Here is a 24,394-nt window from a genome sequence, read left to right as displayed (position 1 = left end):
TAAGCTTTTGCTTTGATTTCCAAGCTGGTAATGACTAGATACCATCTGAACCCTCTTTCTAGAGGCTTTGTCTTTGCCCCAACTCTGTCCTGAGGCCATCCTTATTGGCCAGCCTACCCTTGAAAAGCCTAAGCAGAATGTTCAGATCTGCCTTGAGCTTTAATTGGTTCAAAAGGGTTTTTGTTTTCTTGGTTTCTTTTTCTTCCTCCCCAGCCAGAGAGAAATTAAGCACCTTAGCCAGGAATTCTTTAGGAGCTATTCCAGGTATGTTCTTCCCACATTTCCGGGAGCATTTATACCTTCATTCTTTTGTTGGTTGTTTTTGGTTGTCCACTATCTTCCCTTCAGCAAGATTTATTCAAGTGGATAGAAGAGGAAGGCTGTTGAGGGATTAGGTGAGCGAGTGCTTGGGGAACTCTCTGTTCCTGCCAAGAGATCATTTAAAAAAATATAGTATTGAGTATTTTCCTTTTAATTTCCCAATTACATTGTGAATTCTTCTTGGCCAAATGGCTTTTGGAGCTTTGCCTGGGCCCTGTGTGCCCGAGTCAGGGATTCATCTTGGCCAGACACTGCTGCATATCGAAGAGGGAGCCGATTCCAGGAAAGCGCAGAGAGCTACGGCTCCTAGAAATCTTTTCGTGATTGGATCGGCCACACTTTCGACCATCTGGAATATTTTGGATCCGAGCACCAATAATCTGTCTCTTACATATTTTTCTTCTAATTTCCTAAGTTTTGAAAAACAAATTCTTGTTCATTTGAGATATTTATTTAATACTATTTTATCTGTGAGCACCAAAAAGAATAATATCCCCAAGAGCTATAGGGGAGATCACTAGAAAAAGAGCTGGGTGCCCTCTGTGGACCTACATTGCTACAGTTTGCTGCCAGGTGCTCAGTAGTTTTTGAATGAGTCAGCCTGGAATCCTTCTACTGACCCATACTATTAGTGGTAAAATTTTTAAAAAAAATTTTAGGTACTTGAACAAGTGACTGTTATAGTTCCTTTCTTTTTTCTCCTTAAATTGCTTTCTGGGCTGTGCACATCTCTGTTTAGTTCATGCTACAGTTTGAATCTTTGCCTCTGCTGTTTCTTTAGCCTTTCTTGTTTATAGTGAAGATCAGTGTGTTTATTTCTACATGTGGACAGCCTCTCCAAAGTGCTGCGAGGCAGAGTCTGGACAACTATGGAGTGTGGTATTTTGCTGTAGCTATACATGACATCACTATTCATTAGGACACTGCTTACAGTACTATAATTATGCCAAAGATAAAAATGACCCTAGCTATGTTGCAGAAATACGTCATGATAGTGTGAGTCTTCTGTGTCTTTTACTTTTCTATAAATTAGCTGAGTCTCTTTGAACCTATTGGTGTATTCAGCCCGTTTTGCCTTTTGGGTAACATAAATTTGCTATGATAAGTTAGTCACTTAAACATTAGGTAACGCATAGTATTGAGTGTCAGATATATCTTTGTCTATTTCTCTTTTGGAAATTAAGACACATACTCATTAATTAGTGAATGAGATGGTGTTTATACTATAGTGCAAATTATTCATGGGGTTAAGTACATTTGTGGCACTGAAAAATAAAGAATTAGGTATCTAGTTTGCATTTACTGAGGGCCTACCATGTGCTGAGACATGGATATTGAAAGTTTAGTGCCTTATTGTCAGTGACCTGAGCATATATTGTGATGAGTGACATTTGTATTACCATAGGCAGTCCCTACCGTAAAAGGCAGATACACTGAGCAGCCAGCCACCTCTGCCAAGAGGTAAAGTAGTCCAGTTTTCAATGCCCTATCCCTCATGATTGTATAGAATCAGAACATGGATCCAGACCACTTAATCCTTTTAAGGGTTATTGCTGAGATATACTATTAGTCCCGTTGGATCTTTCCAGCTTACGTCCTGTTTTGTCTTTTCCCATTACCAATTTTTGGTGAGTTCAGCTTGTTTAAGTCTGTAATTCTTGCATGTTGCCTAACCCATCTGCACAGAAAGTCAGAGTGAGACAAGCTTATATGAAAGCATCTGTTCAGTGTTTCCTAATCTCCTCTTTTGCTTCTCTAAGTTCATGTTGACCGGCCTTGGCTCACGTGCTCCAGCAGGATGCTGTTGAGCTAACCGGTCCAGCTCTTCTCACAGGTGATTTGTGACGATGCTAATGACAATTGATCTGCTGCCAAAACTGGCCACAGTTTTCCTATCCAGGCTCATGATTTTCTTTCCTGTTTTTTTCTTTCTTTCTGGACTGGTACGAGATACAATCAGTTTTATTTCAGTGTGATCTCTGTCCTTCATTTCTTTGGAAAACCCCTTCAAGCTAATAGTTGGGTTGATGAAAGCCCTGGCAGCTCCTGTTGGCAGCTCCTTTCCCTTAGCTTTCGGCACTTTTCTTTGGCAGACACACCTAACTTTATAGAGGTTGGCGCTTACCTGGAAGAGAAGAAAGCCATCGCTCTGGTGCTCCAGAGAGATGCTCCTCCCCCCACCTTCCCAAGGGATTCTTTTACTCCAATTTTCAGCTTAGTTTTTTGGATGTGAAGGGAAGGTAACTTTTACTTTGTCTTTGCCAACTTTGGAAAAAGAATGTGTTCTGTTTGTTTGCAGCGTTTTGTTTATTTGTGCTCCAGCATTATTGGGAGCTGAATCACATTTTGGTTGAGATCAGTGTGGGCTGAACGACAACATAAAGCCATTTTTTTAAAAAAAAAATATGTAATTTATTTTTATGTATTTTACATCATTGTTCATTTTTGCACAATGTTTGCCACAATGTTTGCTTTCTCCACTCAGGTGTAGTCCCCATAAATTCCACCAGTTCACCTGTACACCATTACCATAGTCCCTTTCCTGTTTTGATACCTCTCTCTCCCCCTCTCCTGCAGAATGTCTCTGATTTAAAGTTGCCTGTTAATTATTTTGTTATTATTTTTCCCCTGGTCCCTATATTCCTCCTATAAGTGAAACCATCTTATATTTTTCTTATTCTTTCTGATGTATTTCACTGAGCATAATCCTTCTAGCTCCATCTGTGTTGCTGCAAATGGCGTGAGTTTCTTTTTTGATTGCTGAATAGTATTCCATTGTGTATATATACCACATCTTCTTGAGCCAGTGATCCATATAGCCATTTTTATAGTTTAAAAAGGCCAAACATTTGCATCATCATCAAGGTCAGCCTAATATATCTTCTCAATAGAATCTGAGCTAGCTTGTAACTTGTATCTCTTAGCTGTGAACTATGAAAAAGTGTTCTGGTGATTTTAATGGAAAGCCAGTGCTAAGATTTCTGTCTCTTTGTTGCTGCCTAGGTCACTCTGCACCTGAATCCCATCTCCTCAGTCCACATTCATCATAAACCTGTTGTGTTCCTGCTCAACTCCCCGCAGCCCCTGGTTTGGCATCTGAAAACAGAGAGGCTTGCATTTGGAGTCTCCAGGCTTTTCTTGGTGAGTGTTTGAAACCCTCCCAAATTCTTTGTTTAAGAATATAATGACCCCTAAAACTTTGCAAAACTTTTTAAAAGGCCTATTTCATGGAAATAATAAAAGTACGTAGAGTGTTAAAGCCGGAGTATATTCTTAGTGATATTTGAATGGAGTAGATAAACATTCACAGAAAACAAACACCACTCACATGCCATCTTCTGTGGCTAGAGAATCAAGTCTAGTTTGCACATTAGAACAGGCCTGCAGTCATATTTTGTGTGGAGTGCTTTGGTCTCTGAGACAGCCTTGTAGTATCAGGAGCAATGTAAATATTGTAAATAGCCACTAGGTGTGTGGTCTCTGACCACAAAATAAATAACGCACAAGCCCATTCTGTTTGTATATAGCACAGGCCTAATTCCTGATATGTGAATCTGTTTGTTGAGAAAGTGACACAGGGAGCTCCAAAATGAAAACATTTGTGTTTTATAAAAAAGCTGGAACCCAGCTCTTTGCAGAGATCCAAATATTACCTACTATTTGTAAATCATGTCCTTTTGAGTTTGCCAGAACATTCAAATTTGCTAGTTGTGGAGAAATTGATGGGTTGTTTGGATTGAATATTTGGGTTATGATATCATGTCTGATGATGAACAACACTGCACTTTGCAGTGATAACTCACATTGTCCGTTGCTGGAGCTAATGCTAATGTCCTCAACCGCAGAGTCTTAGAATTTTAAAGTTCTCTTGCCCACAAGCATCCATAATAAGAAAAGGCCTCAGTTAGTAGTCGTCCTCTTGCATAATGAATATATTTTGCCTAATTGATGACTTAATATAGAACTATAGTTTTTTGTTACTTGTATTTGAGGATTTTTTAAAAAAAAACTCAGAGGTACTCACTAAAAGAAGAAAATCCATAATCAATACAGTTTATAGATAGATAACTGATTCAAGGGAAGAAGGCAAAATTCCTCTATAGTAGAATGACAACTAGTAAATGTAGAAGGAATGATGGATATTATAACAGAAGTTGAGTAGGCAAGAGTTATTCGTAGATGCTAATTCTAGCAGAGGTGAATAAAATCTAAGGAACAGTGTATTTATATAGTCTCAAATTACTTATTAGTGGCAAAATTAAAAACAGTACTAGATGCAGTGGAGATCCCCAACTGTATCTTAATCAAGTGATCAAAATTGTTAGTGATCTAGTGCGGATGAGAGATGTGTGACTTTAAATAAGATAACCTGAGAAAGGACAGCATCACTTTTGTGATATTTCAGCCAAAAATATGCATCACCTAACTTAATCACAAGGAAGCATTGGGCAAAACCCAACTGAGTAAATTCTGTAAAATAAGTGGCCTATGCTTTTCAAGAATGTTAATCATGAAAGACAGAGGAAGCCTTGTTTTGGATTAAAGGAGACTCAGGAGGACACCTGTGATCCTGAACTGGGCTCTGCTATGCAGGGAATGGGGCTCTTGCTATTGGAATTGATCCTATGGATTAAGGTGTTAGGTCTGTGTTACATTTCTGAGCTTTAATAATTGTACTGCTATATATGAGAATGGCCTTTTCAGAAAGCATAACACACTTAAGTAGTAAGGGATAAAGAAACAGTTCAGTAAAAGATATGTATATATAAAATATAAAGCAACCAGTACAAGATGTTGAGAACTGAGGATTCAAGTTCAGTGGTGTACAAGAGCTCTCTGTACTATGTTTGCAACTTTGAATTAATTTCGCAATAAAAAAAATTTAACTCACAAGTACATTGATAAAGTGGGAGAAACTAATAACTGAAGTTGTAGTCTTTTCTGGGAATTGACACTGATTGCTTTTAAATGAAAAGTTAGAGTTAGTTGTTATTGCTACTGTGGTGGGAGAACTCGGGGAATAGGCCTGAGGGAAGAACGTAAATGATGTACAAAAAAGAAAAATGGTGTAAGAAAATCAATAAATTTAATAAAAAAAAAATAAACCACACTTACTAGCATATTCTTTAGTTCTTATTGCAGTCCAGGTATTGCATTACCTGCTTTGATGCTTTATCTCATTAATCCTCACAATAACCCTGTGGTAGTAAGGGTATTTACCATATTTTAAAGGTGTGTTTACAAAGGAGGAACTAAAACTTACAGAGGTCAAGTAGTGATCCAAATCACATGGCTAACTACTGACAGAACTGGAACTCAAACCTCTTTTTTGGTTTTTTTTATTATTATTATTTATTTATTTATTTATTATTATTTTTTTTTACATCATTGTTCATTTTTAAACAATATTTGCTACACCCCTCAGGTGTAGTCCCTATAGAATTTCCTTCACCAGTGCACCTGTGCACCTGTGCACCATCACCTCAGTGGGACTCAAAATCCCTTATGCTAGACTGGCTTCCTCCTTACTCACAATCACTGTTATCTTCTGAAATTAAAAGTATTTGTTATAGTAAGTCAGTAATGACCATGCTCAGAAGTCCTATGCACATTTACCTCTTATAGTATACAGCTGTAAAAATAATGTCGTAGGTGCCATTTAAATTAGCTACTCAGGCTAGTGGCTCACTCATTGGGCGGTTTATGGAGAGGTTATAAGCAAATTCTTTGCTGGTACTGGTTTGCATTCAAGCAGTAACCTGGGCCCAATTATTTAATTTCTTTAAGCCTGATTACCCCCAGCTATAATATGGGAATAGCAGTAGATCCTACATGGGATTGTTTTCTTGAGTGAGATTCCACGCAAAACACTTAGCACAGGGTCTGGGCACTGATAGCTGCACAGACATCTGCCATTGTTATTGTGATTTACTGTTCATCATAGTGAAGGATGTTGGATTTAAATTTCTAGTTATGAAATGTCGGTCTTGATTGCTCCCATACTGAAAGGAATTCTTTTTCTCTGGGCTGTTCATCCACATGAGAGGTGTGGATAACATATATCATAATTGTGTTGGTTCCTTTCTGGATTCCTTCTTCAGCCTTTGGATTTTCAGGAAAAGTATGGATTTTCAGGGACAGTGTCTTGCTTCTAGCTATTATTTATTTGCTTTTATTTTGCTTCAGATCTCTGAGAATGGCTTCTTGCCCATTAGTTTAAGACACACTAACAATGAAAGAAAACCGTTTTAGCATGTGCATCAACATCAACCTTGTTTGGAGTTAATCCTGTGTAAAGGAGATTACAGAACAAGTGATGAATCTTGATTCCAACACAGGAGAGGCAGCACCGGAAGTTAAGGATTTAATTCTGAGATTCCAGAACCCTGTTTTTTGCCCCACAGGCTTTCTTTAGGGAAAATGGTTTTCCCACTTGGACATTTCTTCATGGCCTAGAAGAAATGGTAGAACAGCCATTGCTCGTAGAGGTTCTCAGATCTCTAGATGAATGTTACGTTTTCACAAGCTGGGCAGCTTTCCTCGGCACAGAGCATGTGCTGAGTTGAAGAAGGGCAGGCAGGCTCTTCTTGCTCTCTGTCTCCTGAAACCAATTTTAGGTTCTACTCAAATGCTTGATAGCTTTTGTAGCAGAAGAATCTGCTGCTGGAGAGAAAACCAGTGGTGTGCCCATTTATCCATTTATAATGGTTAAGAATTAAAGTTTGGGGATGAGATAACTAAGTTTATGTACAGTGTTTCAGCCAAACACTTCAGAAGGCCTGTGGAATCTTTGGAAATGGAGGCTTAGCCTTCTCTATCACTGTCATCTCCGAGGTTTTGTGGAGCTGGGAGATGCACAATCAAGCATCTCTTGATTCTCACATTCAGATGCTGGCATCCTTGCTGTACTGCCCCATACCCCCAGGCTGCTGAAGAATGTGCATGACTGTCTTCAAGTGGTCTTTACTCTCTAGGTGGTTATAATACTTTAACAGTTTTGTTTGTAGGGCAATGAGAAAAGTTCAGGTAATAGCATCTACTCATCTGTCAAGGTCACCTTTTCATTTAATTTGACCTGTCTTCATTGTTATAACTGCCTGAAATAAAACAAGAAAGCTTTCATAATAGTTAGTGGGGTCTTGTGTTACTCAAAATATCTTAGTTACCCGTGGGGATGCTAAAAAACATTATACTTTAATGCTATCTGATAGTTACCTGTCTTTTTTCTGTGAAATCATTCCATCCTTGTGATTCTACAGTGTAGACAAGAGGGAGTGTGTCAGGCAGGGATTTGTTTTCTTTGCAAGTGTGTTTCCTCAATTCTGTTGCTCTGGTTCACTAGGAAATGGGAGTGGGATGGAGAGTAACTATATCAGGCTGAATCAAGAAGTGGGTCTTTGAGTAAGACTCACATACACCCTTCTCTCTCCCCTGTGGTATATCAGTAGCCTCTTAATTTTGCCCAGCAATTATTAGCTAAGTTACTATCATCCCCCAGTACAGTAAGAAATAAAAATAAGCCTGCCCTCTCATCTGCCATACTTAAACTACAAGTAAAAATCTCATGAAGAACATAAAAGCTTATTTTTATTTATGCAGTTATTTCCACAGTGAAGAAAAAGTGGGGTAGCTCAATACCTGAACTTTCAGCAATACCTGAACATTCAACCTGAGTTTCCCAAAAAAGATTGGGGGAGGGCCATAATACTAAATTGTTTTCAAAAAACATTTTACAATTTGAACAGAGGGCCTCCCTGGTGGCGCAGCGGTTGAGCGCTGGCCTGCATAGCTGCCCACAGCCTCTGCAGCACCGGTTTGATCCCTGGCCACGGGGTGAGGGTACCACATGGCGCACAGACCTTTCCTGCTGCCCGCTGCTCCCCTCAGCAGTGTATTTTGTCAGTCTGCCTGTTCTGCATCCCGCTCTTGCTCTGGTAAATTCTCTCACCCTCCTGCGATTCTGACTGTACCCAGTGCTTGTATGAATAAATAAATAAATCTTTAAAAAAAAAAAAAAAAGAAAAGAAAAAGAAAATTAAAAAAACAAAACATACTTTTCCAAAGGGAAAAAAAAAACGTGTTTAGTAAACAAATGGAAAGATGCTTAATGTCATTAGTCATCAGGGAAATGCAAATGGAAACCACAGTGAGAGGCCACTTCACACCCACTAAAGTAGCTATGATAAAGGCAGATAATTACAAGTATTGTGAAGGATGTAGGAAAATTGGAATTCTCATTCCCTGTGGTAGAAGTGTAAACTGATGCTATAGAAAACAGTTTGGCTAAACATAGAACATCAACAGAAAAACTTGTCCACACATATTCATAGTAGCATTATTCATAAAAAAGTAGATACAACCCAATAGTTCACCAACTGTTAAATGGATTAAAGGTGTGATATTTTCATATAGTGGAATATTATTTGGTCATCAAAAAAATGAGTTTCCAATACATATACCACAGCATTCCTTTATGTGAATTGATGGGCATGGAGAAAGACAAATGACTAGTTAATGGTATGAAATTTCTTTTGAAGATGATAAAAATGTTCTGAAATTAGACAATAATGAATATATCACAGTTTGTACAGTTCAAAGTTGTGAATGTTGTGACATCAATTATACCATAAAGCTATTAGAATAAAAATTGCCACAACACTTTTTTTAAAAGTGATGGAATAAAATTGATAACATTTTAAGATATATCTTGTTATTTTCATGTACCTATGTGATTTGAAAAATAATCTTGCTTTCCAAACCTGAGTACTCTCTTATATAAGGTCTACACACTTGGAACCCTGGAACAGGCAGAGATTCTGAGATAAGACCCTAATGCTTGGCTTCCAATAACATAGAATGTCTGGTCCAGTATCATGGCTCACATTTTTGCATCAGATTTAGTTGTTTTACGTGCTCATAATGAATAAAAGGGCATCTGCGAATAGGAATGTTTTAAGAAATAAGCAGCACGTTCCCCCAAATTCATCCACTCTTGGGATTACTGTGCTGTGATTTATTTTTCCCAGCTATTTATCATTAAAACCAGGGAAGAACTACATGTAAATATATAAATGTATGTGTGTTGGCGTGGAGGTATGGATGGAAGGGGATACTGGTCTCTGGTAGGGTTGCCAGTTATTAGCAAGTAAAGACTGGGCCGCCCAGTTAAATTTGACTTTCAGGTAAATAAATTATCCATTTAGTATTCCCTACAATACATGAACCTCATTGTTTATCTGAAATTCAAATATAATAGCATGTCCTGTATTGAGTCTGACACCTCAACTCAGAGGTAACTCAGGTTTTTGTTTCTAGTTAACACCCTGGCCTTGGTGTCAGGAAGCCTGAGAACTAGTCTTACATTACTAACTAGTTATACATTGCTACTAACTAGTTATATATACATTGCTGGTCAAACTCACCTGACTACTCAAACCTTAGTTTCCTCATCTCTAAAATGAGAAGGTTGTACGAGCTAATCTCTAAAGTTCCTCCTAACTTTCAAACTTTCTGATTCTTTGATAATCCAACTGCTGGATATTATATCCCCATTTAATTGGAAACAGAAAATGGCAATCTGAACATTGCCTCTTCAGCAAATCCAAGTAAATATCAGGGCAGGGCAGTTGAAATAAATGAGAGAAACCAAACTCTATGCTATTGACTTTGGATTAAAAACAAATCAAAATTTAATCCTAATGAAAATGTAAATTAATACCAGGAACAAGCTTAATACTTTAGAGTCGGTTTTGTGTTTCTCAGAAGGGGGGAGGGGGGCTCAGAAGCCAGGGTTGCCAAAATCTGGTTTATCCCTTTTACTTAAACTTAGGGGGAAAAAGGTCCAAATACTTTGGGCCTCTGCCACCAAACCACAGGCAGTTCTCTGGTGTGCACTGCAGTTTGGATGAGTGACAAGGCTCAGTGAAAAACAAGTGCTATTTGTTTTCTTGTGCCCAGTATTTAACTGGAAATCAGGAGGCAAAATTTCCAATCAGTTGTTAAATGGCCCCAGATGTGCGCCTTGCTAAGCAGGGACGCACGCGGCCTGTCCCACGGCGCATGTCCAGTCGTCCCTTTTCATGAATCCAAGTGATGTGTAACACACGGTATAGTGTCCAGAACTGCCCTATGAATAACTCAGACATTCACGTTTGCTTGTGCAGGAGGGAGTTGTTTTTTTTTTTTTTTTTTTTGAAAGTCTGTATTTTCTACTCAGCTGCACTTAAAAATCTGGAAATAATTTTTTTCTTTTCTAATTTCTCTCTTGTTTGGCAGCTCTCCCTGCACTTACAGAAACACAACATTAGCAACCCTAGCATCACGGTTTAAGTATCTACTTGTTCATTTATCCAATATCCAGTTTTCTGTGTCCACAGGAGGCTGGGAAGTGTGTGGAGGATCCAGGGAGGAATGAGTGGGTTACCTGCCCTCAAGGAGCTTCCCATTATGTGGGAGAGATGGCTAAGAGATGGGGAATTGCAGCTCAGTGTAATAAGTCCCACTGTTGGATCCTGAAAATTGGAGAAAATGAGAATGCTTTTCTTCCAAATGCAATGAAGGCAGCTTTTTCCATGAGACTGACTGAGGAGCAGGGTGGCAGGTCAGGATTGCAGACACAGGCACGGTGTTTGCTCAGCCAAAAGTGTTACCTCTGTCTGACGAGGGTCTAGCTATACCATTTTGGATTTTCCTGTGAGGTCTTTCTCCATATCAGTTCTCTCTAATAGCAGATTAAATAACGAAATGTTTCAGCATTGGTTCTTCTATTTTCTTTTTTTAGAAATGTCTCTAGTGGAATGACTCACTGTGCCCTGTGGGATATCCAAGTGGTTGTGTCCGATGCCTTCTGGTTCCAGGCGCTGCTTATCTGTTGGTTTTGTGGCTAGTCCATAAGAACCTTAATTATAAGTGGCTTGATTCCCTCATGAGCTAGGGTCAGTCAACTACCATATTTCCTAGGAATGAGTTTCTGACCCTTTTGTGGTGAGCGAGCTCTTCCTAAATGTCACTGTGGTGATTCAAGCATTGGAAGGAGTCCAATTTTAGCTGGTACTCCTGGTCCAGAAAGAGTTTTTGAAAGGTTTCCTAGGATTTATCCTATCTCACTGGATTAAGGCTGGTGAGTGTTGCCGGTGAGTGGCCCCTTGACCTTATGAAGTTTGCATGGGTGTATCCTTCTGACCAAGACATCCTGTCCTGGAGGGCTGGTGCACGCGTAAGCTTTTCCTGGCTCCCCTGGACCTGCTGTCATGTTCTAGAGCAGGCATGTGTCCCAGCTCTGTAAGAACTTAGCTTTCATTCAACAAATTGAGGTTAACTCGCCTTCTCTGAGGGGAGAAGGCTGGTGTTGGTGTTTTTTTTTGTGTAGAGTCCTATGACATCCTTTATGGCTTTATTGTCTAAGGCCACTGGTAATCTGATGAATCTGCCCTTCCCAGGCATTGTGCAATTGCATCAAATGTTACGTCTCTGCTGCCCTTGGTTAATGTGGTGGACAACCCCCAGAGAGCAGTTTGGTAGAAAAAGTGAGTGTTTTTCTTAAGGGAGGTTGCAGAATAGTTTTCCATGTAATGGGAGGAGGAAATCTGTCTCCAGGGAGATTCTGGTGAGACTGGCTCTTGAAGCTCATGGCTGGTCCTCAGGCCTCTTGTAGATTGCAGATGGTGGGGTGCTCGATAAGCATTCCCACAGGTGGCCCACATTCCTATCTCTGAAATGGACCACTCTGTCTTGAGCACAGGGTCTTGGATTTATTTGCGACAAATCGGTTCTGAAACTTTAGGGTCTATCAGCTAACTCCTTTGGAAACTTTTCTGCACTGGAGGAAGGGATTCTGTTAGCCTTCTTGTTTCTTTGCCCAGAGTAGTTTGTATCCCCAATCTGCTTGGCCCTTAATCCTAACACCCTGTCCCAGATGGTCTGGGGTCTTTGTTGCAAACTTGGGCTTTAATGCCCCTGGACCAGGGTGTCATCATTGGTCTGCTTGCGCTTTGTCCCTTTTTGGGTGGTGACTCACATCAGGGTGTACCAGGAAGTCAGGGACTCATCCATCTCCCATCTCTGTAAAAGGCCACAGTCGTCACTGCTCATTTGATGGCTTGTCCCTCATCTTTGTCACAGAGAACCTGTTATGGAGATTCTGTAGTTTCTGAGTGATGCAGGCTGCTGGGTGATATTCAGAGCTACTGTATGGGGCCAGTACCCTTGAAAACATACATCCTTTTCTAGGAGATTGGGCAAGAAAACTATGTATCTATCAGACAACCCTAGTGTTCTGTTGTGAGGATATGTGCACATGTATGTATATATTTAAAAAATGTAGGATGGGCCATGTGCTAGGCACTCTTGTAAAGACTATGCATGTGTTATCTTCTTTAATCTTTGTGAAAACTATGCAGTAGGTACTATTGTTATTCTCATTTTAAGATGAGAAAGGTGTCACACAGAGAGGTTAAGTTAACTTGTGCATGGTCATACAACTGGTAAGTGGTGCGAATTTCTCAGAGTAGTGCTTTGCACATAGTAAGTGTTCAGTATATGTTAGCAGTAATATCAGTAATAATTTTTTAATGATGGGTATCAATAGTTTGGGTTAGATTTCCCTTACTTTCTTCCTTTTTCATCACTTGTCCAAGATTTTGATCCTGGGATTGAGTGTACTTATACTTCGAATGGGAAAAAGGTATAACCAGGGAGATTAGATTTTAATTGCCCACTGCCATTGGGCCAGGAGTCTCCTTTTGCAAAGCAGGATAACTAGGTTAAATGATTTCCCACGAGATCTAGATGCAGGAGATGGTCCTGATCAGATCTAACTCTTTACAGTAGTAGTATATATACACCTTGATACCATGTAGAGCTTCAGAAATTGTCCTGCCAATAATCCTTCCCAAGGTGTTTTGAGCCCATTTGAGCCCATTTTCCACTGATTAGCACCCCCCCTCCCCCATTTACTTGGAACCCCCGTCATTATCATCCAGTCCTAGGTATATATAGCAAAGAAAGTAGCCAGGTGGCCTCCTAACAGATATAATCCAGTTGCCCCATACTTTTTAGAAGGGTAAAGGGGACGTCACTGGGGACAGTCACATGCCTCACTCAAGGGCATAACTGGAAGGTAATCTGTAATCTGGAGCCCTGGTCTCCAACTGGAGCCACTAATGAATGTCCTAAGGACAGACCTTCAGGCTTGTGAACCTTTAGAGTCTAAATAGGGCATCTTCACCTGACCCAGTGATGAGCCAGTGTGGAATCTCCAGTCTGGTCTTGTTTCAGCAAAGTGTACTGTGAATGGCTTGTTTTGAAACTGGCATCTAGATTGTGCCAGTATTTCACTTGGGTAAGGATTTAAAAACTGTTTCTTGACTCCCTTCCAACCACATTGTTCCCCTGGTTGACCCATCTCTGGATCATTCCACCAGGATGCTTTGCTTAGCATCTGTATATATCCTCAGACTTTGGGGGGTCATTTATCAGCGTTAAATAGGTTAAGTTCAACGTTCTTGCTTTGGCGCAGGACATCATTTTACTTCTCCAGAGACTATTAAATGTAGCCTGGAAAAGGAGGTAGACACAGAAACACAGCCTGCTTGGTTGAGAGTTAATTTTAAGGGAAGTTAAAGAAGGCACCATTCAGTTGTTTTTGACAGAAGATCCTATCTCCATCCTGTTCCCCCAAAGAAAAGTACATCAGAACCTTTTTTCCCCTAATCTGCTCTTAAGTCTGTGGCTGTTGGGCCAGAATATGCAGCCCAGTTTCTCTTGGGACTTTGTGTCAGCCATTCACAGAAGCTGTATCAGTCAGGGGTTATCCAAAGAAAGAGAAACAGCAGGAGATGATATTTGAAAAGATTTATTGCAAGGAATTGGCTTACCCCATTGTGGGGACAGGCAAAGCAAATCGGAAAAGCAAGTCCTTTGGACAAAGCAGCATCTACAGGAGGAAATCTTCCTCAAGGAGGCCTTCCTTCTACGCCTGAGACCTTCCCTCTCCTCCTGAGGCCTTCCCTCCACTGCTAAGGCTTTCCCTCCACTGCTACGGCCTTCCCTCCACTGCTAAGGCCTTTCAACTGATTGAATCAGGCCCCACACAGATTATCAGGCATATAATCTCCCTCACGTAGAGGATCCTGATTATGGACTTTAGTTCCATCTACAGAATATCTCCACAACAATTAGCATGGTGTTTGATGGAATAATTGGAGATGATAGCCCAGACAAGTTGCCATATAAAGCTGACCACCATAGGAGTATTTGTGTCTTAAATTTGCAAGCCTGATATCCTTGCCATGCTGTATATATAGTCTCCATTCAATTATTTCACAATCCTTGGACAGTTCTTTTTGTTTACTCTAACACATATCTCATCCTCCAGCCAAGCAATTATTTTGTTTCTCTAACAGCCATTACAATTTCTATCTGTTCCTTCCATTTTTCTGCTCCATTTGCACCGTCATAGCCCCTCAGTCTCCTCAGGGGAGAAAGAGAAGGCGACCACCCAACAGGGATCTCTGTGCAAAAGGTAGAGATGGACATAACCCTCTATTTTACCTCACTACTTTTCTTTTCATGCTCTGAAAGGCCTGGGTTTGCACTACATGGTTCTTGGAGCCTAAAGATGAATTTACACTCATCTTTTTCTGAAATAATCTGGGGCTTTACGTAACCTCTTATAGCCCTTTAACAGTGAGATGTGAGGTTTCAGAATCTTTGAAATATGTGCTTTATAAATCATCAGCAAGACTTTTTTTTTTTTTTTGGTGGGACCCTCGCCGGCGGCTGGGGAATGAACCGGCGCTGCAGAGGCCGCTGCCTAGGGCTCAACTGCTGCACCACCAGGGGAGGCCCAGCAAGATTGTTTATGATTATTCTCCCCCAGTGTATTTATTAATACAGGGCTGAGTGAGTCCCGTCTTCTCTCCCCAGTGACGTCTTGTCAGCCTCAGTGGTGACTACTCCATGGTGGTAGAGTAGAAAGAACTTTCAAGTGAGAAAGGTGTCTTTGATTCCATTGTTAACTCTGCTTTCTACCAGCTCTGTGCCTCAGGCAGATTCTTTGAGCCTCATTTTCCTTCTCTGTAAAGTGGAACTTAGAAAAGGAACTCTGTAAAGAAAATTCTAGGAAGCTGTTTGGAGCCCAGTCTTTGTAAAATTTAGGTCATACCCTTGAAGCTGGGTTGGCAGATTGTATATAACTTAAAAGAAAAATAAAAGAATCTTCCCTCATGAGGGTTTCCCAGAAGCACATTTGGAGGGCAAAAATAGATTGAGGAATGTGGCAAATCATAATAATAATGCCAACATTTTTTTTTCCCCTGATAAACGCCCATTTGATGGTGAATGCACTTTCAATTTGGGGTCAAGCTCTTCCTAACATTTGCTGATGTTGGAGGATGAGAAAGGGAAATTTAGGAGTCCAGGGAGATCATTTCGTAAGGTTATTGAGGATCCCTGTGTGGCCCTGGACTCTGCTTTGGAAAACTCGACATTATAAAGCAGCTCATGCTTCATTAATTTGGTAACTTGTGGGGACAGAGTCTGTCTTTGAAATGAAGTGAGCTGCTTTGCTTCTTTTTATATATATATTCGCACACACTATCCTATTTGTAACGTTTCCATAGGAGATTAGAGTGCTGCTTTTGCACTGGCTCACACTCAAGTTTGTGCATGTTAATAGTCAGAGGACACCATCTCAGAGCTTTCCTTCCGGACACGTGTAAACATGTAGGGCATTAAGAATCGAGGGCAGCTACGATCCTTTCTTTATATTTTAGCAAAAATGAAAAGCAGAGGATGATCGTCATGAATGTTTTGAGAAAAATTGTTGAATATGTTTTAAGTCATCTTATTGGAGGAAAGTAATCTGGTGGTGGATACAAATTAAAAACACCCAAGAATTTTGAAAATGGTTGCATGGATTTGTGTTTCTTGAATGCACAATTGGCAGATGCCATAATCACATGGCTCATGAATATTTAGCTTTGCAAATTATGACTGTAGGTTCATGAGCATGGAAGTTATTATTTCTTTAAAACAAACGTAAAAAAAAAAAACATTGAGTCATGATATATGGTTAATAGAAAACATGTTTCAGATCCTATTTCATATCACATGGCTTTGGAGGAAATAGGCAAAGCAAGGTCCTCTGAGGAACTGGGAAGGGAGAATGTGTGATTTCCCTCTTTCGGAATGTAGGGTCCAATCCTCATTTGGGAGGTAAATATTTCAACAGTGTTCCAGTTCTTTATGTATACAGTTTGTTTTTACTGGACTTCGTGCACAAAATACAACAGGCATAATCTCCTTAATGCGGTTTTTTTTGTTTTTTTTTTTTTTTGTGGACACAGTTATGAGTTCTAGGCCTTGGCTTACACATACAACTAAATTCTAGAGAAAAGTCTATCATTTACCATATGTCTTTCCCCTGCCAGAATCAACCAAGTCAATTAATGGCACAGCAAGTGTTCCTGAAATCTTTCTGGGATTTTGTTGTTGTTTGTTTTTAAACAGGCAGCTCTAAAAAGAAACTTCTGCAAGAGTTAGGAAAAAGGAAAGGAATAGTGAAGTTGGGTGGTGGGCAGGACAGAGGAGAAGAACTGATCTTAATTATGCAAGTGCTGAACTTACACCAGTGCCAAAGTCATGTAAATGTGTGAAGTTGGGCGTGTGAGTCAGAGCAGCCCCGAGGAGCTGTGGTAACCTGAATAGCAGGCATGCACCCAACTGATAGTGCAAGCTCCAGTGGAACTGTTGGGTGTGTGTGTGATTTCTGGAACACATTTTCCTCTGAGATCTCAGCAGGCTTTTCTTTATCACTAGGGAACTACAGATTCTCTAATTTCACAAACCCCATTTCTTGTTAGATGTGCAAGGAGATAACTCCATCCATGATTTGACTTTTGTCCTCTCCTTGGCTTTTTTTTTTTTTTTTAAGCCAGCATAGGGGGAAAGGCTCTTACTTGTTCTCCAAGCAACCCTGTTTAAGCTTTATGAAGGTTATTTGGAGTTTGTATAATATATGTGTGTGGCCTAGAATGGTGTCACTCAGAAATGCATCAGAATCAAGGGGTGATGGGGGAAGGACTATAATGCAATTTCCTGCTCCCCACATTCCCACCCTTCCCTGGATCTGCATTGAACATACTCTGTCTGTTGATACACTGGTCTGAGGGTTACACTTTGGGAAGAACTGGGCTTGAGAAGTCTTTTAACATTGACTTATGTTTTCAAGCAGACTAAGAAACTACTGGATGGCTGGATGGGCAGTTTATCAACATATTCCTTCCTCAGGCTTCTTTTGGAGTTGCTAGAGCAGTGTCATCCAGTATGTAAAGCGAGCAATATGTATACTTTTGTGTTTTGTAAGCACGTTTAAAAAAGGAAAGAAATAAGTGAAATTAATTTCATGACAGCTGTCATTTTACCCAGTATATGCCAAATAGTATTTACAGGTAATCAGTGAAAGTTAAATGAGTCGTTTTCCTGTTTTCTTGTACTCCGTCTTCAAAATCTGCTGTATATATTTACAACACAGGTCGATTTAACTAGCAACTTCTCAAGTGCTCAATTGGTGGTCTGTGGGTGGCCCTCGAGGAGCCTGCCTTTTGCTCCTGCCTGTGCCCTAATTCCCACCTCTCCACTCCTGAATTTGACCTCAGAATCCTCCATACAGAACTGTAGCTCAGCATTGCCAATTCATTGGACCCCAGGAATTATTCATTCATTAAGCATTGTGGGTACTCTGGATACACTCTCAGAGCAGAGTAAGGTCTGAGACACTGAAGGAATGCCAGTGGGAGCAGATGGGCAGTAGGATAAATTATATAAATAAGAATTAGGATAAATAAATTATATGATAGTTTAGAAGTTGACTGTACTATACTATGCCATAGAAATAATACTATATAAAGCGGTTTTGGGAGGGATCAGAATTTTGAAAGGGGAGGGCTGCTGCGTGATTGAGTTGTAATTTAAAGCAGGCCCCATTGAGAAAGGGACATGTGAGTGGTCTTGAAGGAGGTGGGGGAAACTTCAGACGAGGTGTGACCCCATCATCTAGAGCGGCCTGCCTTATAGGGGGCCATCCCTCTAGGAGCATGCCGTTCAGGTTGGGGGCCAAAGAGGTGGGAGGAGGGAGCTGGGAGTAGGTGGGCCTGGCAGGAGGGCACTGTCCTCAGCAAAGTTTCTCTCTCCCTCCTCACTGATGACCAAACTGAGGACATGGGGAGGGGTGGCCCAGAGAGAGGCTGTGGTACAGCTGCCAAGGCCTCTGAGTCAGCTGATGTGCTGAGATAAGTGCTAAAACGAAGAACCTCAGTTCTAGGAAAATGGTGTCTGTACCCATCAGGCAGGATTTGTTCACTTCAGTCAGGCTTGGGAGATCAGTTTTGAGATTTCACTGGATCTGCTTTGAACTTTAAGAGTTAAAGCTGAAACGCAGGTGTGGAAACAAAAGGGCTGGTTGCCTCCTTTGCTTTTTTCTTGCTCTTTTGGACAAGGTTGTTGAATCTGATCCAGAAAAAATAATAAACTTGGCTCTTGTTGCCTAGCCGTAAGTTCTTGTAATAAAACTCCCAGCACTGGCAGATAGAGTAATGTTCTGCTCTTTAAAAAAGTTCTGCTCTTTAAAGAAGTCTGGTAACATAACCAGAATTTAAAATACAAATGTTGTGCATGGTTTAAAAGGGAAGAGCATTTAGGAGAGAAGGTAGTACGGGGAACGACTCAGCAGTCCTGGGCTGGTTGGGCAGTAAAGGGCTTCGTGATTGCCTTTTTGATAGATGCTCACGAAGAATTAGCATTCTTGGAGCTCAGTGCTCTGTTCATTCCCACAGGAAGACATTTGTCATGTCAGGGAATGTCAGAGGATTGGGTTTTAATTAGCAAGCTGGAGGAAAGTTCAGTGGGTTCTGGGGGGGAACATGGAACTACAAAATTAGTTAATAATTGGCTTTTAGGTGAAGTTATTGGGTGAAAAATCAAATCACTGGCTTTAAAACTTGGCCGAAGATCATTTCCTGGGCAGTGAGGGAAGTAAAAGGCTTGGGTTACAGTAACGAAGAAATTATGCCATATCCTTTCCTGTAAGTAACAGCATCGAGCTTTCATCAGCGAGCAGTTATTAACTCCGCACCGTGTGCCACACTCTGGCCTTAGCCAAGAGATTCAGAATGAACAAGGTACTTTCGTGGCCCTCTAGTTGTTCTTTTTCAAATGCAGTGGCAGGAATGCTGAGAAATAGTAATGGACCTCAAGACTCCACCCTGAGGAGAGGAAGGAAGCCTGGGAGGTGTGAACAGAAAAGGTGAGGCCTGCGAGAGGACAAGGAGCTCTTTACCAGATGAGCAAGATGGGGAAGAGCAGTCCAGGCAGAGAGCAGGGTGGTGAGGACTCAGGAGCCTGAAGTAGCCAGATGTGGTTCCCTAGCATGAGTCCTGGGTACCTGGGAACCTAGGCAGGGTTGGGTGGCAGAGGCTTTCTTGAGTCATGTGCCCATTCAGATGTGAGGGTACTGTCCTTTATTATCACCTGTTTACTTTTTAGGTAGCTCTCCCAGGTGACAGTGTTGAGGAGGGATGGAGCGCTGCCCCTGTTCATCACATTGACAGCTGGAGGGTAGGAAGTTACTAGAAAGCTTTTGTTCAGATGTCAGGGCCAGAAATGGGGTGGCAACATGGCAGGGACCTATAAATAAGGTGGAGGATGGGAGACGGAATAAATAATCTTGGGAAATTTCTGCCATTTTATCCAAATATGAACCCTGCTGTCAACACTTTTAAATAACAATTCCATTTCCACTCATGTAGTCATTGTCCTTGCAGTTGTGATTGTAACCAGTTCAAGTATCAGAAAAATACCGTCTTTCCTCTTATTCTTGTTTTTCACCATTCTCATGACATCTTTTACCCAAACTAGACTCCCATGAGGTGCTACTGGAGAGTAGGTGACATGAGCGTGTTGACGGGTGGAGAGGAGAGATGGCATGGGTGTATCATGTCTTTACTTCAGTAGGGTTCGTGACAGGTCTTGATGTCCTTATGACAAAAATGAAGGCAGTTCTGTAGGGTTGCTCTGCAGCCGTGAACCACCGAGGCCCCAGCAAGCACTGTAGTCACATGGGAGTGTGCCTGTGAGTCATGGACCTTGGCCACGTCTTGTTTATCTTCTAGATGAATGTGTAAAAGATACTAGTAGGAAATATAGAGATATTGACAGCTTAACAATGAGGCTTTATGATCTCTACAGACTTGAAATGTAGGCCCAATAATAAATATAAGAGTTTGTACTTAAAGAATCTTCCAAGGGAAGGTTGCAGAGAGCCTCCACCTGTTAAAAATAAAGACCTGGGGATTGAGGTACTGTCACTTCCACCATCACTTTGTATGAGCTGCCACCACCACCCTTGTATGAGCTGCCATCATCACTCCTCTGGATTATTCCAGAAGTAACTGCTAGTCTTCTGTTCTTGGTTTCCCTTCAGTCTAAATTAGGCATAGCAGCCAGATTGATCCCATTAAAACATTTATTAGATATTTGAATGAACTCACAGTAGCGTGTCTTTACCCAAATGAAATACCACAGTCCTTACTGATGGTCTGCAAGGTCCTGTTGGACCTACTGGTGTCCTCTGTGACCTCTCTGATCTTAGCCCACCCCTACCCGCTCATTCCTGCGCTCCAGCCACACTGTCTCCTTGCTTTCCCTTCCCTGCGCTGCTGTTTTAACTGAGTTCTTGTCCTTGATGTCTCCATGGCTTATTCCTTTAGGTCTTCAACTGCTCAGCGACTTTCTCAGTTAGACTTTCTCCATCACAGCTTTCAAAAGTATAGTACCACTTTTCTTTTAATTTATTTTGCCATGGCATGTATTGCCATATTATATATTTTATTTCTTTTGCTCCTCTGACTTCCATACTAGATTGTAAGTTCTACACAGAGAATTTTGTCTGTCACCTCCTGTATTACATACCCAGCAACTAGAACCATGCCTGGCACACAGTAGGTGGGCACTCAATAAATATTTTGTGGATGAGTGTTTACAAATTAACATGAATTGATAGCAAGGCTCAGCTGATATATAAGCTAGTATGATTTTTTTTAAATAAATGTAATTTTTTTTAAGATTTATTTATTTATGCATATAAGGACTGGGGTATAGGACAGAGTTGCGGGGGGTGAGAGGATTCACCAGAGTGGGGAACAGAACAGGTGGACTGACTAAAATACACTGCTGAGGGGAGCAGCAGGTGAGACAGGAGAGGTCTGCTGTGTCATATGGGTTAGTTCCCTGGCTGGGCATCAAACTCATACCGCAGTGGCTGGAGATAGCTTGATAGTACTGAGACTTTAACCCCTGTGCCACCAGGGAGGCCCAAAGCTAGTGTGATCTTGGTCCACATTTATATAGAAAGAGATTTATTGTAAGGAATTAGGTCACAAAATTATATGGGCCAGTAAGTCCAAAATCTGCAAAGCTCATGTTTCACTTTGAGTCTGCAGTCCACTTGGCTACTGCAGACCATGAAATTTGTGTCCTCTGAAGGCCATCAGTGGAAAATTCTATCTTGGGGGAGGGTCAGCCTTTTGTTCTATTCAGGCCTTCACTGATTGGATGTGACCCACCCACATTAGGGAGGATGATCTGTTTTGCTTAGTCTGCTGATTTAAATGCTAATCTCATCCAAAACCCCTTCATAGAAATTATTAGAATAATATGTAACCAAGTTTCTGTGTACCCTGGTAGCATAGTGAAGTTGACACACAAAATTCACCATCATAGTACATTTGTCAGACCATACCCGGGGTCCTGGGTCTTGTTCTAAGTACCACATTTCAGAGACTTTGATAGACAAGATCCAACAGTCCTGGTGTCTGGGAAAGACTGAGGCATCTGGGTGGATTGTTTGAAGAAATGACATAGTCAAATATTTGAAGTCTGTCTTGTAGAAGAAAGAGCAAGGAATTCTCTTAATCTCAGATAAGTGGATGGATGGCAAATCTTACGTTTGGAAAGTAAGGACAGAAATCTGCTTTAGGGGCTAGTGAGGTCTCTAGAAGAGTTCAAGCACGGGCCAGCTATGACAGGGGTCAGAAGTCTCCTGCTCATGTCCCGGTGTTGATTCTCTTACCTGGGGTAGGTCATTAGCTTTTTGAGGATTCTCTCTCTACCCTGGAAATCATAGTAACCTGCCTCACACGTCATCCTGAGGATAAGATAGAAATAACAATACCTTTGATGGGGCTGTGGGGAGGGTGTTGTTGGTGACAAGCTTTATCAAAGCCAGCAGAGCTGGCGATCAGGGGGACTGCTGACTCATCCCTTGCTATAGCAGAAAATTTCCACTGACCTGCAGTCAGGGACACTTCACTGCCTCTGGCAGCTTTGCTTTCTTCTTATTGGAATGTGCCTGAGGAGTGGCAGTTAACTCTTTTTCCAAATTCCTCAGCCCAGAATGTAGGGTCTTGTTGCTACTGGGAGAAGAGGGGCTTGAGCAGGGTTGCTGGTGCATGGAGGGGTCACCTGGGAGTTGCTCCTTCTAGAAGAATCAGCAATATTCGCCTTTCACTTTTCATTTACTTCAGTATACAAGCTGAAGTTGCTTCCAGTCCTCTCTTCTTTACTATGTTTGCATTCTTGCCTCTGGAACGCACCAGGGTAAAATATCCAACCCTCCACGCTGGGGAAAAAAAGTACTCTATGTCTTATGTTTTTAAAACCCAAATGTTTTATTTTATGAATATAATACAAATGAGAACAAAAGAAGCAGAACGTCCAGGGATGCTTGCCTAAACATTCACTGTGCTGGCAGTGGACAGAGGCCTTTGGACTGTTGTGGGATTTTTTTGGTGACAGGCTTGATAAAAATGAGTTTTTAGCACAAGTAGTTTTCAGTGAAAAGATGATTTTACTGTAGTGTTAAAGTCAGAAACCTGATAAATGTTGTTTGAAGTCCAGTGTTGGTGAGTAGCTAAGACTTGGAGGACTTAGGCCCCGACTGCTGGTGGTTTCCTGGCAGGTAAGTGGCTCAGGAGTGGCTGGAGCAGGTGATGTCCATCCAAGAGCAAAGCTACACCTACCCCCTGGTTTTGCTTGTAACTGGTATTGGGGCATTTAGCAATGTCATTACCACACTAGGTGCACTTCATAGTGCCTGTTGCACAGTAGGTTTCCAATAAATGGTAACTGTTACTAATGCTCACAGTTTACACCCAGATTAGTAATGATTAGTTCTGGGCCTCCCGAGTCAATACAAAGCAGAAAGGTACTTTTCTTCTTTATTGTGGATTAAACAGCCCAATTTTCTAGCACAGAAAGGGCTGTTATTTTGGGGTCTAGTAGAGGTTTGGGTAGCAGTAATCTTCAGTCAGTCCAAAGTGTAGACCAGGGTTGCTCCGTCACTGTGCTATTGACATTAGGGATAATTCCTTTTTGGGGGGGTCTGCCTTGTGCTTTGTAACAGTTAATAGCATTTGGCAGTCCACACTGCCAGATGTACTCTGTGGGACAAAATCACCCCTGGTTAGGAGCCACTGGTGTAGTGAAAGCTTTGCTGTGCCCCATCCTGGGCCCTGTCCTAAGACAGTGCTTTTCAAACTATAGATCACCAGGTACCCAGGAAGGTAGGAGTCCCCCTCAACCCTGACTGCACAATGGAATCTCCCCAGGAACTTACAAAAATGCTGATGCCTGGTCCCAAAAGATACTAATTGGCCTGCACCTCGGAATTTGAAGCTCTTTAGGTTTTCCTGATTTTCAGCCAAGTGGGAGACCACAGCATTAGTGTTCATGGGATCAATTTGGTGGAGTATTTCTTTGCCAGCATTAAACAAGTGGATGCATGTATTAACTGAACAGAAAATATGAATGCCTAACATAACAGTTAGGATAAGTGCTATTTTGTGTGTTAGGGCTGAAAAATGTGTAAGGGATAAGCAAAATCCCTTCCTTCAACTGATTTCCAAAACAGCTTGCCTATAATTAATGATAATGAGTGTGAAACTTAATATGGGACATTTATAGTTTTATGAATTGTGAATGTGGGAGACTTTTTGCTCGCAATTTTAGTTTTCACCCT

At 41.2% G+C, this 24,394-nt stretch overlaps 1 protein-coding gene across 1 annotated transcript in view; it reads left to right on the top strand.

Moving 5' to 3' along the window:
* The window catches only part of TGFBR3 (transforming growth factor beta receptor 3), a gene marked incomplete at its 3' end in the record, with an annotated part of 171,065 nt that overhangs the window by 97,434 nt on the left and 49,237 nt on the right, over positions 1-24,394 (top strand). The window contains exon 3 of the mRNA XM_084242829.1: positions 3,325-3,462. Within this exon, the coding sequence (XP_084098955.1) occupies positions 3,325-3,462 (138 nt within the window). The remainder of the gene's footprint in view (positions 1-3,324; positions 3,463-24,394) is intronic.

The sequence above is a fragment of the Talpa europaea genome (assembly GCF_964194135.1).
Source record: "Talpa europaea genome assembly, chromosome: 9".
Taxonomy (NCBI): domain Eukaryota; kingdom Metazoa; phylum Chordata; class Mammalia; order Eulipotyphla; family Talpidae; genus Talpa; species Talpa europaea.
The sequence above is the reverse complement of the archived record's forward strand: the minus strand, read 5'-3'. Positions and strand labels throughout refer to the sequence as shown.